The sequence below is a fragment of the Phoca vitulina genome, unplaced genomic scaffold, assembly GCF_004348235.1.
Source record: "Phoca vitulina isolate PV1807 unplaced genomic scaffold, GSC_HSeal_1.0 scaffold4, whole genome shotgun sequence".
Lineage (NCBI taxonomy): Eukaryota > Metazoa > Chordata > Mammalia > Carnivora > Phocidae > Phoca > Phoca vitulina.
The window spans coordinates 5,220,305-5,239,367 of NW_022589707.1; the positions used below are offsets into that span (position 1 = coordinate 5,220,305).

Genomic DNA, 19,063 nt, shown 5'->3' on the forward strand with positions numbered 1-19,063 from the left:
ACAAGAATAGATAAGCATAATCTCTGGCACTTACTGTGTGGTTACTGATATGATTAATGCTCCTTTTTTTTCCTCATCAGATAAAAAGATCAAGAGCAGTTTGTTTGTCTGGATGGGCAGCCATACATATTCAGTTTTACCCTGGTACTATATGAACTTTCCTAATGCCTGTTATAATATGGGTACCTTGATCATCCTGACATTGAACAGAATACTGGTCCATATCTTGATGATATTGTATTAATTGGATCTGCTGAGCAGGAAGTGGCAATCACTGTAGATATTCTGGTAAGACACCTGTACAATGCACATCTTTAGGGGACTACCCCATCAGTGAAGTTTTTAGGGGTTCAGTGGTCTGGGGCATGCTAGAGGTTTTTTGTTTTGTTTTGTTTTTGTTTTTGTTTTTGTTTTTTTTTAGAGAGGGAGAGAGAGAATCCCAAGCTGGCCCAATGCAGGGCTTGATCACAACTCTGAGGTCATGACCTGAGCTGAAATCAAGAGTTGGATGCTTAACTGACTGAGCCACCTGGGTGCGCTAGAATATCTTTTCCAGAAAGTTATTGCACCTTGAATAACCTACCACTAAAAGAGAAGTGCAATACTTGGAAGACCTTGGATTTTGGAGGCAATATTTACTACACTTGTGAATGATACATTCAGTCACATTATTGGGTGACTCAAAAAGACACCTGTTTTAAGTGGTATCAGAGCATAAAAGGGTTTCTGTAGCAGGTTCAAACTTTGGCATGAGAAAAAGTTTACTTACTATGACTGAATTGTGTCCCTTCCAAAATTCATATGTTGATGCCCTAACCCTTCTCACCCTTCTGCTGACTGTATTGGAGATAGGGCCTTTAAGGAGGTGATTCAGGTTAAATGAAGTCATAAAGGTGGAGTCCTGTTAAGATAGGATGGTGCCTTTATAAGAAGAGAAAGACACCAGACCTCTCTCTTCACCATGTGAGAACACAGTGAGAAGGTACTGGTCTGCAAGCCAGGAAGAGGGCCCTCACAAGAACCCATGCTGGCACCCTCATCTTAGCCTTGTTGCCTCCAGAGCTGTGAGAAAATAAATTTCTGTTGTTTGAGCCACCCAGACTATGGTATTTTGTTATGGCAGTCTGAGCAAACTAAAATAAGTCCCTTTTATTTTGGCCATATCACTTGGCATATCCTATATGCTATGTGTTTAATCTTTCCTATGGTAGATTAAAGACACTGTGTGTAGTCTCTGGTAAGACCTAGGAAGAGAGTTGCAGAGTAGACCAATAGGATTCTGAAATACAATCATATCATATGCAGCATGGAACTATTTTTTTTTTTTTTTTTGGAAAGGAGCACATGGGCACTGTAGAGACCTAATACTTGACTGTGAAACACCAAGTGACTATGGGACCAGAGTATCCCATGATGACTTAGGTATTGGCTGACCCACAAATTATAAATTTGGGTGGGTACAGCAGCAATTCATCATACAATGGAAATAGCACAGTTGCAACTGGATCCAACTTGGTCCAGAGTTACAGAAAAAAGGTGGTTCTTCTCTCATGTCAACTACCTCTACTGCACTAACACTCCTCCTTCAGATTGGCCTGCAGCATCATGGGTGAGGGAATTCTTATAACTGGGTATTAGAGATAAAATACCCAGGTGTGGTTCACAAATGAGTTGGCTATCTGGATGAACCAAGGGATATGAGCTACAAAGTATGTGGTTCTTTGTGTCTCATGTTAATGCTCACAAGAAAGTATCTGACACAGAGGAGACATTGAACAATTAATTTGTTGGATAGGATGACTGGTTCAATGGTTATAAGGCAGCTTCTGTTCTCAGCTACTCCAATGCTTGTGTGATGGCCAGTGAGGCAGTGATCATCGACATTGTACATGTACCTCTCACCATAAGTGATTTAGATGTTGTGGCTGCCAGCCTTTCAGCCCAGAGACAAATGCTGAGACCTCAACAGCAGGGAGACCATTTGGAGAATACATTGGTTACATTGGACCCTTTGACTCTTGAGAGGGCAATAGTTTGTCTCTACTGAGGTTGATATGTATTCTAGGCGTGGATGTAGCCTCCCTGCCTGCAGTGTCTTGGCCAGCACTGCCATCTGACGGCTTATAGAGTATCTGATTTTTAGACGTGGAATCTCATCTAATATCTCTTTAGATCAAGGGAATCTTTTTTTTTTTTAATGAAAGACTTGCCACAATGGGCACCTGATCAAGGAATCTACCAGTTTGCCATTAATGACATCATCAGGAAACTACTGGTCACCTACAGCATGCTGGAAAAACCTCATAAATGAGCAGCTAAGGAGATAGTTTGGAGATCACCACCGTTTAGGGTTATGGTGATGTCCTTCAAGATGTGGCATAGATTTTAGAACAACGATTATTCAGGAGTGCTTTGTCTTTGATAGCTAGAATATATTGACCTAGGAACCCAGCGTCTCTTACCATCACTTCTAGTTGTGGAGGTGCTGGGTTATATGGTATGTGCAGAATTGATTTGATTACGTAATGTCAGATGGTTCTCCAAAAGGCCACCAGCAGTGCTTAATGGCTCCCATAGCCCTTCATTTTCCACTAACACCTGGCATCACCTAGCTTTCTGAGTTTTTCCCTACAGTAAGGAAACACAGGGCATGGGTACAGGAAGGGGCATCATATTTAGGAGCCCAGAGAATTTCAGATTCTGTGAGTCTTCTCTACTTCTTCATCTCTCATTCTTCATACCAATGGGCAATGAGAACCCATAAACTCCTCAGTAATAGTTCTTTGAGAGGACAAAGTTCTAGAAATTCTGGGTGCTCTGAGGCTCCTCTGGGACAGATTTGGAAGGGAAGACACCACAGAACACAGAGAAGTTTGTGAGAAGTTTATTTTACAGACCACAACAGATATTCCAGCCAAGTTTTCTTTCTTTCTTTTTTTTTTAAAATAATGTTCTGGGAGACCTCTTTTTTTTTTTTTTTTTTTTTTTAAAGATTTTATCCATTTGACAGAGAGAGACACAGCGAGAGAGGGAACACAAGCAGGGGGAGTGGGAGAGGGAGAAGCAGGCTTCCCACGAAGCAGGGAGCCCGATGTGGGGCTCGATCCCAGGATGCTGAGATCATGACTTTAGCCAAAAGCAGACGCCCAACGACTGAGCCACCCAGGCGCCCTCCAGCCAAGTTTTCTTAAAGGAACCACCCTGGGGGGCAGTTAGACAAGGGCTTCCACCAAGATCAGATTATCTGTATGCCCTGAGTGGTATAAAAATATTTTTGTCCATTGGGCACCACTGCCTTATTAGGGCAGATACCTTCTTTTTCAATAATGTGGACCATTGCTGCTATTGCCATAGTTCCTGAAAGAGACAAGGACAAAGATCTTCTCTGATAACACTCTAACCCCATTTCCTGGCTTTTCTACTAGTTTCAGGCACCTCCTTACTAGGGTCCAGTTTCCCTAAATCATTTGCAAATATATCTCCCTTAAGCTTTTCTCACACAACCCCTCAACTTTCAGACGTGGGCATAGTCCCCATCCACTCTCCCCTCTTCTTCCCTCCTTTCTCTCCACCCTTCTGCCCAACATTCTGCTCCACATCCGGAGTCACATTTCTCTTTATGGTTTCCCCTGCCCTAGTGGATAGTTATTCCTTTGGATGACCCCTATACTTACTATTGACTTCAAAGTCCCAGTAGAAAGTTCTTGGATAATCCTCACAGAGGCAGGCGGTGTAATTATAGTTAAAAGGACCATCCATTGTATGGCTGCCTCGGAGGAAAGTTTTAATCTGTGGAGGAGGAAGTGGGCAGAGAGGACCCTGTGTTAGTCTGGGGAGTGGGAAAGGGAGAGAAAGGCAAGAAAGCACGAAGAAGGAGGAGGACAACATCCTTCATGTGCAAAGAGCAGGGACGGATGTAGACCAGAGGCACTGTGGAGTCCACTTTTGTAGTATCATTTTGGGAACAAAAGTCTAGGTCAGGTTTTCTGTCAACATGTCCTCAAATTCCTGCTTTAGTGCCACCGTGGGTCTGGGCTCTGAAAGGAAGAGTTAGTGAATTGGCAGGGCAAGGAGAACTCATTCTGGGGCAGCCTTCATTTGGAGAGCAGGTTTGCTGTTATTCCCTGGCTAGGGATTTCAGGAACTGGTCTGTGACCACAGCTTGGCTCTTGGGTGTGGAGGCCAAAACCAGGTCTTGTTGCCAGAACCATGCTCCTCTCGAACTCTGTGACCTTTGATGATTGCAGTGACATCTCTCAGTCTCTCTTTCCTTGGTTGTGAGAGGAAAACAGTTACTTAACAAAGTTGGCTGTAAGATAAACAAATGAAATCTTGAAGGTAAATTTCCTTTTTTAATTTGAGAGGGGTTTACAACTTGGGATATGTAAGTTTCAGCAGCATTAGGAACTTTTTGTCTGGTTAGTGTTCAGCATGGGGGTGTTATCCTGGAGTTCATAGACCAAGAAGGTCTGTGAACTCAGATGGAAAGAAATTGCATCTTTATTTTATTAACATCTCACTGAAATTGAATATTCCTCCTGTTATGTCATCAGCGATCCTCAGTGGCATTAGCAGTGTGTATGATTTTATCGTGAAGAGAAACATAGATTTGTTAGTATTACTTGACAGGTTTATATATCTCAAAATATTGCCTGCACTCATCACTACCTTGAACATGGGGACATTATCACAGGGTTGCATGGTCATGGCTGGGGCCATCTGCCTATCTCCTGAAGCTTGCCGAGGTAACTGACAACCGTGCACCGAATAGCCTGTCAGCTCCAAACGGTGAATTCAAGTGTTCTCACCATTGGAATTTTACTCAGAATATTTTGAAGATCCTGGTGTTTCTTTCAAGAACCCTACCCTTGGGACACCTGGGTGGCTCGGATGGTTAAGTGTCTGCCTTCGACTCAGGTCATGATCCCAGGGTCCTGGGATCGAGTCCCACATCGGACTCCTTGCTCAGCAGGGAGCCTGCTTCTCCCTCTGCCTGCTGCTCCCCCTGCTTGTGCTCTCTCTCTCACTATCTCTCGCTGTCAAATAAATAAATAAAATCTTAAAAAAAAAGAAGCTACAAATAAAAATTGTTGACCAGAATTAAGAAAATTTCCTACAAATTCTTTCTAATTTACAATATCATTTATTTTATGAGATTCCTTGTACTTGTGTAGGTTTTAAAAAGATTGCCTTATTTTATTGTGTTAGCATTGTTCTTAAAACATAGTCCTTATAATTACTGCAGCACAAAAGTATTTCACATGTGATTTTGTTGATTAAACACACTTTTTTACACCTATCACTTTCTCAGGGGTGAAAATGGAGTTTCATTATCTATCATCACCAGAAACTACCATTATCACAAGACATTTTCATTCCTTTTGTCATCTGTGGTTATGATAAACAAAACACAAAATTGAAAAATTATGATGTGGCCTCCCCCCCACCCCCAATTAAAATACAAGGTTCATATTCTTGAACTGTAAACAGACAAATTTGACAAAGCAGCTGTGTTGTTCTTTGCTCAGTGATCAGAAATCTTTCTCTTACAGGTATGGGGCCATTTTTAGAATGTATTCTTATGAATAACAGTCTTCATGCTCCCAATTTTGTTTTTGATTTAATCATCATATGTAAATCTAATTTGAGTTAGGAAACTCCTGCCATAGGAAAATGCTTGTGCTGTCTGAGAGAGTGCCCTTCTGGAAGGAGTCAGTGTGGAGATGCCTGGGTCTTTGCCCTAGAACAGTGATAGCTAACAAGGGGCAGATTGTGTGTGCGTGACAACATGTGAGAAGGTTGCTGGCAGGGAGGAGAAGACACACTCTTTCCTGGGGAAGAGCCTCTGTGGATTAAACCTGCACAGACCCCTTTTCCTCATGGCCCAGAGCAGCCAAACAGGAGTGATAATGCACAGGTGAGACTTACATGCATTTCCATTTGAGAACCTCTGATCTAGTAAAAGGATCGGACCTCCCTCCCACAACTGCTGAATTGGAGAAAGTGGGGAGGAGAGTGTGGGCTCCTTGTTGGGGAGAGGAGGCTGGAACGAGAGTGAACTACTGATGGTAGAGCAAAAGGGCAGAGGGAGAGGCAATGAACACAACCTCTGCTCAGAGCTTACTGCAGAGGAGGGACTCATACCCCATGTGTTCTCTGCAACATAGCTCTTCTGCCCACTTGCCTCAATCCACTGGATGGGGTTGCAGTTTTCCTTGTGAGAACTCTCTATCCCACCCCTCATCTCAAACAATTATGTCCAGGACCTTAGAGGAGCTCTTACCTCTTCTCCCCCAGCTCTTACTCTTTTCCTCTCTTCTTCCTCTTAGCTCTGCTTTTCTCACTACTCATTCCTTCTTTCCTTCTCATCCTTCCTACACCTCTTTGGATCAGGTTCCTTCATCTGTAAAATGAGAATAGTAATCTGCCCCAAGGTCTGATGGTTGTTCTGGGGCTCAAGTAGCATAATACATATGAGAATTGGGAGCATGAGGATTGCTATTCAGCATTTTATTAAGTATAATATGCAACAGTAAAGTGAGAGACTAATCTAATTGTACTCATAACTAAGGAGTCAGAGTTTTCTTGAGTTTACTTCCCCAGGCCTCTACTTACCACCATACATTCTCTTAATTCTGTTCCAATTGTAAGCTTCAGAGTGACTTCTTCATTTTCTTTTGCTACTTGGGGCATCTGCAAGTTCATTTTTATTACTGTTCGACTGGTTTTGGGAAGAGAGAAGCAGGGCAGAAATTAGAGATCTGTCCACAAGAGAGACGAGCACAATGAGCAGAGCAGAGGGCACAGGGAAGGTGCAAGGGGAAGGGGATGATGGGATTTGAATCATTTGCTGAGTATCAGAACCCTTGGAAATCTTTGATCCTTGTTTGGTTTGGTTGTTTTCTACAGACTTTGTTTTGTTTAATAAAACAACTTTGATGCTTTATTTAAAACTGAGCATCATTGTTCTTTCCACTGACAAAAAAATAAATTAAAAAAGAATAAGAATACAATATCACATGTCATTTCTTAATAAAATCCTCCAAGTTCTGTTGATTGTCCACTAAGTGGGAAGGCTCAAATCATTGTTAGTAGAAATATTCCATATCAACAGAATCATACTGAACCTTAAACATCTTAATGCACTGGAGGAATTTTTAGAGTCATCCTTGAGATCCTCCTTCTTTGGTTCCTGGTGGGGCCTAGGAATTTGTATTTCTTTAGGTCTGCAGTGAATTTGGACACATGGCCATATTTGGGAACTTTAGATGCTACCCTATTTTCAAGCCACACACCACAATCTGATGGGAAAAGGAAATGGAGGAAGAGGGAAGTCAAGGATTCTTCCATCAGGGAGAACTGGGTTCAGGACTAGGAGACTTACTTTCTCTCTCCCAGAAACTCCTGGTTGAGCTCTTTTGGTGTTGGGTGGGACAGGAGGAAATTCAGGCTTTTGGCTACAGTGCTTCATGGTCCCATTTTACTGGAGTAAAGCATCTCAGATTTTGGAGATATTCCATTTCTTGTACCAGTTGCTCTAGTGCTAAGTGTGCAGGAAAGGGTATGAAGACTTAAGTGTCTCCAAAAGTCCTCTCATTTATAAATGAATTTAGGATTGATAAAATGACCAGCTTAGCTAAAGTGAGTGATCAGATCAGCTTGCCCGGGAGTGAGGAGCTTCGTGGGATGACGGCCTCTTAGCGCGAACACCGAGAAATTCCTGAGCAAATGGTAATGGCTGATCGCCCTAATTAGTATAGCTTATTTCAACGACTTGCTGCCCCATCTCAGGGTGGGGTGACATCTGTATCTGAACCTACCCCTACTCAATGTTTCTTAGGACACTGGCCTCCACTATACCAACTTGTCAAAACTCTGAAGGGTTTACTCTGTCCAGGAGAGGCTGTCTGGTCATGCCACAGAGGGTACCATCAGAATCACAATCTAAAAACCCAGCATTCAAAACCATATTCTTGTAAAGAAAACCCTCTAGATTTGCTGAGTGTCCCTGCTTCTCCCAGACCCTGCTCCATTTCCTACTTCATTTTGCCCAATTTTCCTGCTTCCTTCAAGTATGTACCCTCAATGATTTGGCTTCTGAACCTGTGCTCCTGGGTCCTACTGAGGGTGGTGGGTGAGGGTGTACTTTCTTTTGTCTTTGGGCTTCAGAATAGGAAGAATGTCTAAGCTGCTGGGCTAGCTCAACTTCAGACCATGTGGTCAAGGATCAATGATCAAGGCCTCTGATCCTTTAGTGAGTCCTGCCAAAATTGCTCAAAGCTATCATTGAAACTCACAGACCTGCTAAACATTCTGTTCTAGGACACAAGGTGTGAGAACATAAAGTTTACTGGGCAGAAATCTAACAAAGGTGTAGACTATGGACAGGATGTAGATCAGAGCCACAGAGCAAGACTGATTGTTAATTACAGCCTTTACGCACACTGGGTGCCATATTTCCATGGACAACCTAGAAGCATCCAGTGGAAATATGAGGGGAGTTGATAGGACTTCCTAAGAGGAGAGAAGTGGGACTTGACCTGGGGTTTATAAGCGTCCCTGGGACTAGAGTTCTGGGAAGTTGAAAAGTTTTCAGGAAGGGATATATAGATTTCCAGGCTAGCATAGGAGCCCTCCCTGAAAGGATTTTTGTGAGGAAGAAAAAGGCTTGGCTCACTTGTCTTCCTGAGCTTTGTTGGTCCCCAGCTGCAGACAGAGAACCAGGAGCAGGACGCCAGGGCCGGCTCTGAACAGGAGCTGGAGAAGGTGCATGTTGGATGAGACAGGAATGTGATGTCCTAGAGAAGTACTGTCCCAGGTGCCCAGCATACTCCTTATATGCAGATCAAAGAAGTGGGAGAGCTGCCAAGCGGATCCATGTGGTCAATTAGCCAATTATCCTTCCCACTCATGCTCTTTCCTTGTTGAACTAAAGTTTGTTTTTCTATGGAAAAAGTCAACATTCAGCTACAGTGTTCGAGTCCGGGAAAGGAGTTAGATTATCCTTCCTCATTTACTTAGTGTACCAGAGTTTCTCAGAATAGCCAGGACCTCAAAAAACATAGCAGCTCTTTCCTAGCTTACAGAAATGTTTTCTTTTCCCTCATAATCATATGCCTGCTGTATGTAGCCTTAAAAACAGTCTGCTCCCCTAGTCTCTAGAGAGACTGCTACCAGCTGTGGTAGCAGATTTCAGATTACAGCTGTAGGACACCTTTGCTTGATCCCCTTATAATAAGTTCAAGAGGAGATGTTCTTCAAAAAATTTCATAGGGCTGCTAGGGTGATCAGGATTCTCCTAGGGGCCACCACCAATCATGACAGGGGAGAAAACTAGAGATGGGCTGCTCTGGATGCTGGGAAATTAAGACTATAAAACTGGGTGGCACAAATTTGTGTGTGATTGTTGAGTCCTTAACTTCAGGGGCTCTAACACGAACACACACGCGCACACACACACACACACACACACACATTCTTTTGGTTCTATTTGAGAATCCTAATTCAGCTAGTGTTTGAGAAGGGACAATAAATGCTGAAAGGGTTGGAACCTATATTGGTTGCAAGTGTATTTGAAACTTTGGGTTGAAATCAGGTTCTAAACCCATGATATACCAGGCATTTCAGATGGGAAGGGCAGATGGGGAGTAGAGAAGATAAGGTAGCTGGGCATGTTGTACTGAATTCTTGATTATCATTTTTGCTGGGCTTCAAGATGCTTCAGTGTTCCTGGGATATAAAACAGATTATTGCCTATGGAACATAATATTGAGAGGCATTGCATGATGATATTTACATATATATTAGTTTAAAAATCATTGTTTTTTATGTGATGGTCACATATTGGTCAGGGATATCATGGAAAGTAATATCCATAGAATAATGGAACATGGTGAGGATCCCTTACAGGCGAGTAGGAATGACCATACTTTTATTTTTATTTTTTTAAAAGATTTTATTTATTTATTTGAGAGAGAGAGAGAATGAGAGAGAGAGAGAGAGAGAGAGCATGAGAGGGGGGAGGGTCAGAGGGAGAAGCAGACTCCCCGCCGAGCTGGGAGCCCGATGTGGGACTTGATCCCAGGACTCCAGGATCATGATCTGAGCTGAACGCAGTCACTTAACCAACTGAGCCACCCAGGCACCTGACCATATTTTTAATCTTTCATTCCATAATGTATTTTTGATTGTAGGACTCCTGGGTATTTTAGCCTGATATAAATGTTTGCAGATATTGGTTAAACAATTTTGGCTAAATCAGAAATAGATATTTATTCTAGAAACTGATATGGTTTAAGGGCCAATAAGCCAATAAATCACGCAACATAATTTCCTCACCTGCTACCCACACTGCATTAAAGATCTAAATGGAGGGAGCCTGGGTGGCTCAGTCATTAAGCGTCTGCCTTCGGCTCAGGTCATGATCCCAAGGTCCTGGGATCGAGTCCCACATCGGGCTCCCTGCTCAGCAAGAAGCCTGCTTCTCCCTCTCCCATTCCCCCTGCTTGTGTTCCTGCTCTCGCTCTCTCTCTGTCAAATAAATAAATAAAATCTTTAAAAAAAAAAAAAAAAAAAAGATCTGAATGGAGATGAACAGTATCAGGCAAGCCTTGGTTTTAGCTTGGTTTTAGGAACTAGGCAAGTCCACCTGCAAAAATCCATGTGTCCCAAGTCTGTTCCACAGTTGACTCAGAGGCATCAGTATTCGTGGGGTTGAATATATCTGAAAAGATCAAAATTTCAGAGGGAAGATAGAATCTAAGTAACTACTGCAGTTCTATAGATGGTATGTTGGAAAGTTTTCGGAGTGTTGTTTAGAAAGTTTGAGGATAATATCATTTTCTTCTTCATGCTATTGTTTAGAAAACTAATCTAGCAGATGGCTCCTAGGGGGAGAAAAATGAAACCAAAATTGTCATGTCCTTTAAGTAATGAACGGGTCTAGTAGGTTTCAAAAAACAAATAGAGGTTGATAAAATCAGACTGTAAACAGCTGAAGAGGCTCATAGAAAGGAATGTACAGGTGCAAGGGGAAGGGATTAAGGATTAAAGAGGAGCCTGCCACAGGCTAAATTTGCAAAGAAGAAGGTGATCTTAGACCTGACAGGGCTCACAAAAAAGGAAGGTAAGGAATGACCAAAAAAAGAGTTAAAGAAGCCAATGCACAGTGAACACATACTATGTGCATTACACTGTGCTAAACATTTTACACATATTTACTCAATTTTCAAAACAATGCTATGGAGCAAATTGCCAGCTTTCTTCCATTTACAAATGGAGAAATGGAGGCACATAGCAGATAAATACGCTAAGCCCACGTCACATAGCCAGTAACTGGTAGAGCCAGGTTTGGATCCATGTTTTGTGGAATACAAAAGTTTTGTTTTACAATAGTGGGAACCTCTTTCGGAAGTAAAATGCAAATTTTCAAATATGAAATACAGATACAGGACTTGGGAAGAGGTTGTAAGTAAGGGGCCCTGAGGCTTCACATCCCTAACTTTACCATGCATACATCTTTGGATGAACCAGAATTTGAATGCAAGCGGTCTGCCTTTGGAACCTGAGCTTTTAACTACTCCACTGCCTACCAGTGAGGACAAGGACCCAAAGAGGCATGCCCAAACACTAATAGAGAGAGTACCAAAGTAGGAAAATACAAGGCCTACTATAAGCAAACATTTATCTTCCATGGCTGACCATTCTAGGGTATTTCCCCATAAAGTTGATGTGAACAGTCTCAGCATTCATCCTTTCTTTTATGAATTCATCTCTCTACCCATCATCTACCTAGTTCTTTCAGATAATCTATTCTACAAATATTGATTAAGCACCTACCTTTACAGAGAGGTTTAAGGTGATGAGCACACAGAAATGAATTAGACAGAATATAATGGGGGAGGCAGTCAAAAATTTGTTAATTTTTTTTTTTTTAAGATTTTATTTATTTATTTGAGAGAGAGAGAATGAGAGACAGAGAGCATGAGAGGGAGGAGGGTCAGAGGGAGAGCAGACTCCCTGCCGAGCAGGGAGCCCGATGCGGGACTCGATCCTGGGACTCCAGGATCATGACCTGAGCCGAAGGCAGTCGCTTAACCAACTGAGCCACCCAGGCGCCCAAAAATTTGTTAATTTAATAGGCTGTGATCAGAATTGTAATATTAGTTTCTGTTTATTGAGGACTAATAAGTATTTTACAGGTTTAACCTAAATGGAGCGGGCAGTTGCTAGACATGTTGCTGTCCGTCCATAGATTGTACAAAGCATCCAAGCAAACATGATAAAATAGAATTTGATTCAGAAGTTTTAAATAATATTAAAGTTCTTTACTATAGTTATACTTTCGGGGGTATGGAGAAGTTTTACACATTGCATTCCACTTTCTTAGTGTCTTTCTTGATCCCCACATTTTCCTCTTAAAGGTAGCTGCCAGAGATTTTAAAATTTGATTCAGAAGTTTTAAATAATATTAAAGTTCTTTACTATAGTTGTACTTTTGGGGGTAGGGAGAAGTTTTACACATTGCATTCCACTTTCTTAGTGTTTTTCTTGATCCCCACATTTTCCTCTTAAGGGTAGCTGCCAGAGATTTCTCCTGTGTCTCTTGTCAGTGTGCTATGCACTCCAACATGGTGTTTCCCCCCTTCTTAACACTTTTTATATACGGAGTACTTTTTTAAAAAATTAAAAAATTAAATTTATTTTTAAAGATTTTATTTATTTATTTGACACAGAGAGAGAGAGAGAGCGCGCGCACAAGCAGAGGGAGCAGCGGAGAGAGAGGGAGAAGCAGTCTCCCTGCTGAACAGGGAGCCCGATGCAGGGTTTGATCCTAGGACCCTGTTTTCTCTGCTCCAAGTTCATGAAGATACTCATTTTATCTTCTAGGAGGTTTCTTGTTGTTGTTGTTGTTTCATTAGATATTTAGATCTACTATCCGCTTATAGATGGCTTTTTGTGTTTGATGTGAGAAGGGACTAAGATTAATTTTTTTCCATATGGATATTCAATCATCTCTATGCTGTTGTTGAAAAAAACATATTTTTCTCATAGTTTTGTGATTTCATTGCAAATTAGCTATCTATATATTTTTGTTTTAGAGAGGGAGGGGGGCAGCAGGAGTGGGAGAGAGAGAAAATCTTAAACAGGCTCCATGCCCAGTGCAGAGCCCAAAGTGGGGCTTGATCTCACAACCCTAAGATCATGACCTGAGCAAAAATCAAGAGTCAGATGCTTAACTGACTAAGCCACCCAGGTGCCCAGGTATCCATATTTTATCATTGTTCTATTTGTTTTCATCATGTCAATTTCACACTTTTTAAATGGTTACAATGTTAAAAAAAGTTACTCATGGGGCATCTGACTGGCTCAGTTGGTATAGTGTGTCTCTTGATCTCAGGATTGTGAGTTTGAGTCCCATGTTGGAGCCTACTTAAGAAAAAGTGTTAAAACCCCCAAACAAACAAATAAAAAAGAATCCCTAATGACATCCAGTACAGTAATTCTTTCCAATTGTTTCTTCCTCAAGATTTTCTTATCTTGCTCTTATTCTTGACTCTTTGCATTTCATGTGTATTCAAAAACCAGCTTGTGCATTTCATGAGTATTTTAAAAGTCTACAAAGGAAAAATGGTGTTTTGATTGGGATTATATTGATTCGATAGATCAACGGTGGGAGAATGAACACATTTATGGTACTGGGTTTACAATCCATGAAAATAGCATGTCCTTCCATTTACAGGTCTTCTTTAATTTCTGTCAAAAATATTTCTGTGGAAAATCTTTTTGTTAGATTTATTTTTGGTACATGGCATTGTATGCCACTGTAAATGGTATGATTTTTAAAAATTTCATATTCTAATAGTTTGTTACTGGCATAGAGAAATAGAATTATTTTTGTAAACTGATCATGTGTTCAGAAATCTTGCAAATACTTAATAATCCTTATAATTTCTCATTGATTCTTTTAGATCTTCTATATACACAAATATATCACTTAATAATATAGCACATTTTTCATTTCCTCATATTTTTATATCTTTTCTTGACTTACTAAACCACTTAGAACCTCCAGTACAGTGTTCAATAGAAGTAACCATTGAGGATATGCTGTGGTATTTCTGGTGCACAGTGAAAGCTGTTAATAGTTCAATATTAAATTTAATACTAGGTGTGGATGTTTGTAGATATTCTTTATTAGATTAAAGAAGTTCCTTTTTATTACTAGTTGTGGTAGAAAATGTCTCCCCCCACCCTGCAAAGAAGTGCAAGTCCTCAGCTCCTGAACTATAAATATGTTACCTTACATGGCAAATGGAACTTTGCAGATGTGATTAATGTTAAAGAATAGAGATAGAGGAATTATCCTGGATCTTCCAAGTAGGCCTAATCTAGTCACATGAATCCTTAAAATCAGAGAAACATTTTCAGCTTTGCTCAGTTAGAAAGATGTGTAGATGGAAGAAGAGTCAGAGAGATGCAACATGGCTGGCCTTAAAGATGGAGAAAGGGGGCTATGAGCCCAAGAATTAGGACAGACTTAGCTGGGAAAAGCAAGGAAATGGATTCTCCTTCTGAGCCTCCAGAAAAGAACACAGCCCTTAGACACTTTGATTTTTAGTTTGGTGAGACCTGTGTTGAACTTCTAACCTATAGTATTTCAAGATAATAAATTTGTGTTGTTTAAGCCACTAAGTTTGTGACAATTTGTACAGAAGCAATAGAATACTAGTTCACTGGTTTGATAAGTTTTAAAAATTCATAAATAGATAATGATTTTTTTTTTTTTTTTGGAGAGAGAGAGAGAGACAGCACACAAACAGGGAGAGGCGCAAAGGGAGAGGGAGAGAGAAACCTAAACAGACTCCCTGCTGAGTAGGGAGCCCAGCTTGGGCCTCAGTTTCAAACCCAAGATCATGACCTGAGCTGAAACCAAGAGTCAGACTCTTTTTTTTTTTTTTTTTTCAAGAGTCAAACTCTTAACCAACTACACCATCCAGGCACCCCAAGAATGAATTTTATCAAAAAGTTTTTTGGTTCAATTGATAACGATTACATGAGTCTTTCTTTTATTTTGTTAACATGGAGAATTTCATTGTGTTTTGAATATTAAACCAAACTTTCTCTTTAAACAAACAAACAAAAAAGGGCGCCTGGGTGGCTCAGTCATTAAGTGTCTGCCCTCGGCTCAGGTCGTGATCCCAGGGTCCTGGGATTGAGCCCCGCATGGGGCTCCCTGCTTCTCCCTCTCCCATTCCCCCTGCTTGTGTGCCTGCTCTCGCTATCTCTCTCTGTGTCAAATAAATAAATAAAATCTTAAAAAAAACCTCAAAAAACCAACCTTTCACTGCAGGAATAAACCGAAGTAGTTATAATGTTGTTAAGAATATATACATATATATATATATATACACACATACATAGATTTATGTAGGTGAATATATAGATATGTAGATAGGTAGATAAAGAGATGGATTTAATTTGATAGACTTTTCTTAGTATCTTTGATTATCTGTCCATGAGTGATATTGACCTGTAATTTTACTTCATCATAATATATTTATCAGAATTTGTTATCAGGAGATTAAGCTGGACTCATAAATTGAGTTGGGAAGTCCTCTTCTCTGTTCTCCTGAATAATTGTGTATAATTGTTGTTATTTATTTTTGAAATATTTGGTAGAAGTGATTGGTGAAGATAACAGGGCTGGGTGTTCTCATTGTGGGAGAAGTTTAAAATATAATTTCAGTGTCATTAATAATTAATTATTGGATTAGTCAGAGTATTTTTTCTTTACTATTTAAAGCTGTGTTTTATTAAGCAATGTTGATGGAAAGAAATTTGTCTATGTTATATAATTTTTCAAATTTATTGGTAGTTTCATCACATGGATGTACCTTAATTTTCATGAAGAAAATATATGGGGGTAATTTATCTGAAGTTGGAACCAGAATAGTTATTACGGCAAAAGGTTTTTTGGAGCCTTTCTCAAATTTGGGTGTTTGGTCAAATATTTAATAGGAGTTGGTGTTACAGGATCCCAACCGGGAAGGAGTTTCTAGGCCTGAATAATGTAGCAATGTCCCTTGATAACGAAATCGAGAGTATCTGCTTATTTGTCAGTAAAAATTTGTGTTTCTATGAATATTTTACAAGAATCTTTAAGATTTCTTGTTGCAGATTTCTTAGAAGAGAGTAAGCTGTCATTCTCAATGCACCTGACCCTCACAGACTAATACATTCCACCTGGTTATTGACTAAGTCCAGGCACTGATTTGCTTCAAGGATTTATATCTTCCTGAGTATGACATTGACCTTTCAGGACTCCATGTCTGGTACTGTGTGAGAATAGGGTACTGTCTCACTCCATGGATTGAGTATGTTACCTGTTACCTCTTGAATTATTAAGAAGGAATTTAAACTGCCACATGTTGCATTTCAGTGCAGGATGATTTTAAATCTTGGCCTGCCCTTGGAGCAATGATAGCTCCCATTCATGTGCTGTTGCTGTTGGATTAGTGATGCAGGAGTCAGAAGGATTAACATAAGCCTTGGGCCACCCCTTGCCAGAGATGCCATGTTTTTTTTGACTCGCTAACATTTCCTGCTCTCTGGGCCATTATACTTAAATATATCATTTGGCAGTGTTCAAATTCCTCTGAAATTATTGTTTTTTTCATCATCTCCAAGACATATGGTACTTCAAAGTTGATGTTACTAAAGATGTTCTTCTATAGCAAGATTTTTAATCAACCAGTTAGCAGAGATTTTAGTGCCCACGGTTGAGAAAACTGTATTCCTCACTTTGAGTTATACAAAGGTATCTTGTTCATTCCTTCATGAATGAACTTCAGAGCTACATTATCCATGGGGATGGGAACCTGGAGAGTACCTAGGTGGGTAAGCCTGGAGCAGAAGGTTAAGGTATAAATAGGTCATAGCAGGAAGGAAGAAGTCTGAATGGCTCAGGCCCAGAAGAACCTAAGTCTGGCAGACTCTTGGTAGACCAAAGGAGAAGCTGGTGAACTCTATGGCCAGTAGGGAAGTGTTGGGCTCGTGGCATCTAAATCTCTGGTATAGCTATAAAAATAAAACAGATTGCTGAGCTCTATACCCAAAGATTTTGATTCAGGAATTTGATAAAATGATGTAGGAATTTAGTATTTTTATGAAGCCCTGTAGGAGACTCTGAGATGCCATCAATGATATAGAGATCCTAAAATATATAGATTAAGGTTGAAATCCATGTTCTTGGGGAGCAGTGGTTTGAGTGAAACCTGAAGGCTAAAAAGATAGCCAGGAAGATGGACATTTCACAACATGCTCTAAAACAAGCCTAAAGATATTGTAATACTGCACTGAAGTGGGTTTTAAAGAGTTTTTAGTTATGAATTCAGGCTGAAGCTCTAATGAGGAGTAGACCATGGGTTCTCAAATCCCTATGTAAATAAGAACTGCTTGAGCAAACCAAAAAGCAAAAACAAAAACAACAGGCCCATCTTAGAAATACCAAATGAAAATCTCTGGGTATGCAGGGCTTTGGCATTTTAAAATTTAAATGATTTTACTTATATTTCAAATAAGTACATTGTTTGTTAAGGAAATAGTTTAACCTTATTACTGCATGATTTTGAAGGAACTAAACCATATAGAAATAAGACTCTGAGAGATGTAGGGAGGGTAACAAGGGAAGCATTTTTACATGTTTTCCTCACTATCCTGCACATAGACCCCACCCTCAGACAACAACCTTGGATGTTAGAAACAGGCTGTGCATATGCCATATACAGAATGTATGTTCCAAACAAACCAAACTTTTGTAATGTCCTGAACATGTGCCTGTGACCTACTGCATCTGTGAATATGTTGCCTGCTCCTGGAGTATTCACCCATCCCTATTTCTACCCATAGGACTCTGATGCTCAAATCCCATTTTCTCCAAAGAGTCTTCCCTGATGGTCTTAGCCAAAGTGATACCTCTTTCATCTGAGGTCTCGCTGTACTTGAAATACATTGCAAAATTATAAACGCTCACTGTAGAAAAAAATGTGACCAAAGAAAATAAAATCAATCATAATTTTACCACTGTTATCATTCTAGTACAGCTTTCAACTGTTTCTATTTATCTTTCTTATTCTTTATTGACCAAAATATAATTATAAATTTATAAGATTTATAGAATTATAAATTTATAATTTTCATATAGATATGAGAGAATTTTTTTTATTTGTCAAAATCAAATACATCTGGAATAGCCCTGTCTACTAGACTTGGAAATCTTCCATTTTGGTCATGAACTTAGATTCTTATTATGTAGCTCCCACCCTTACAGCAGCCTCCTTTGGGCCTATACACTCACTCTTATGCCCTGATCTGTTAAATCCCTAAGAGATAATGTAAACTGAGGAGCTCAGACTCAGCACACCAACACATATTAGGATGGGGAGGGAACGATATCTCCCATTTATTCCTATAGCAGCAACAGCAACAGCAACAGCAAAAACTCACAAACCAATATTTCAGTGAATTGTCCTGGTACATGTATGCTCATGTATATGTGTGCACACACACAGGACATATGCCTTATAAATGAATCCACACTGTATATCTTGTTCATAATATTATTTACTGCACAGTAGCTTATAAACATTTGCCACTATAATTAGATTTCTTCTGCATATTTTAAAGGCTACCTAACATATATTGTATGAACAGAAATTATTTACTTAACCAATCCCTTATTTAAACATTTAGTTATCTTCAGTTATAACTCTTTCAAAGAATACTGTAATAAGATCCTCACTTGCATATAAGCACTGTGAGGGTGGATGTGTGTGTGTGTGTGTGTGTGTGTATTTATTTATTTCACTACTATATTCTCAGTGTCTAGAACAGAACTTGGAGTGAAAAAGCCTCAAGAAATAGTAGATGAATAAAAGAATAAGTAAATCATTATTCCTGGAAGTGGAATTACTAGGTTAAAAAGTTCTAGTTCCACAGAAATGGACCCTCAACTATATGGTCAACTAATCTTTGACAAAGCAGGAAAGAATGTCCAATGGAA

General features: G+C 40.0%; 1 protein-coding gene across 1 annotated transcript; it reads right to left on the bottom strand.

The window, feature by feature from the left end:
• Positions 1-3,235: 3,235 nt before the first annotated feature.
• On the bottom strand, positions 3,236-8,816 carry PIP (prolactin induced protein). Its single transcript, XM_032401269.1, has 4 exons — positions 8,678-8,816; positions 6,616-6,721; positions 3,675-3,789; positions 3,236-3,357 (listed from the first exon to the last, which is right to left on the bottom strand). Exons 1-4 carry the CDS (start codon positions 8,770-8,772, stop codon positions 3,236-3,238), a joined length of 438 nt encoding a protein of 145 aa, XP_032257160.1. The 5' UTR covers positions 8,773-8,816.
• Between the last annotated feature and the right edge of the window lie 10,247 nt (positions 8,817-19,063).

Coding starts and splice junctions, on each gene's coding strand:
- PIP (XM_032401269.1), bottom strand. CDS start 8,772: ATGCACCTTCTCCAGCTCCTGTTCAGAGCCGGCCCTGGCGTCCTGCTC. Junction 6,722..8,677: donor AACAAAGCTCAGGAAGACAA/GTGAGCCAAGCC, acceptor TCCCAAAACCAG/TCGAACAGTAATAAAAATGA. Junction 3,358..3,674: donor CTGGGACTTTGAAGTCAATA/GTAAGTATAGGG, acceptor TGTCTCTTTCAG/GAACTATGGCAATAGCAGCA.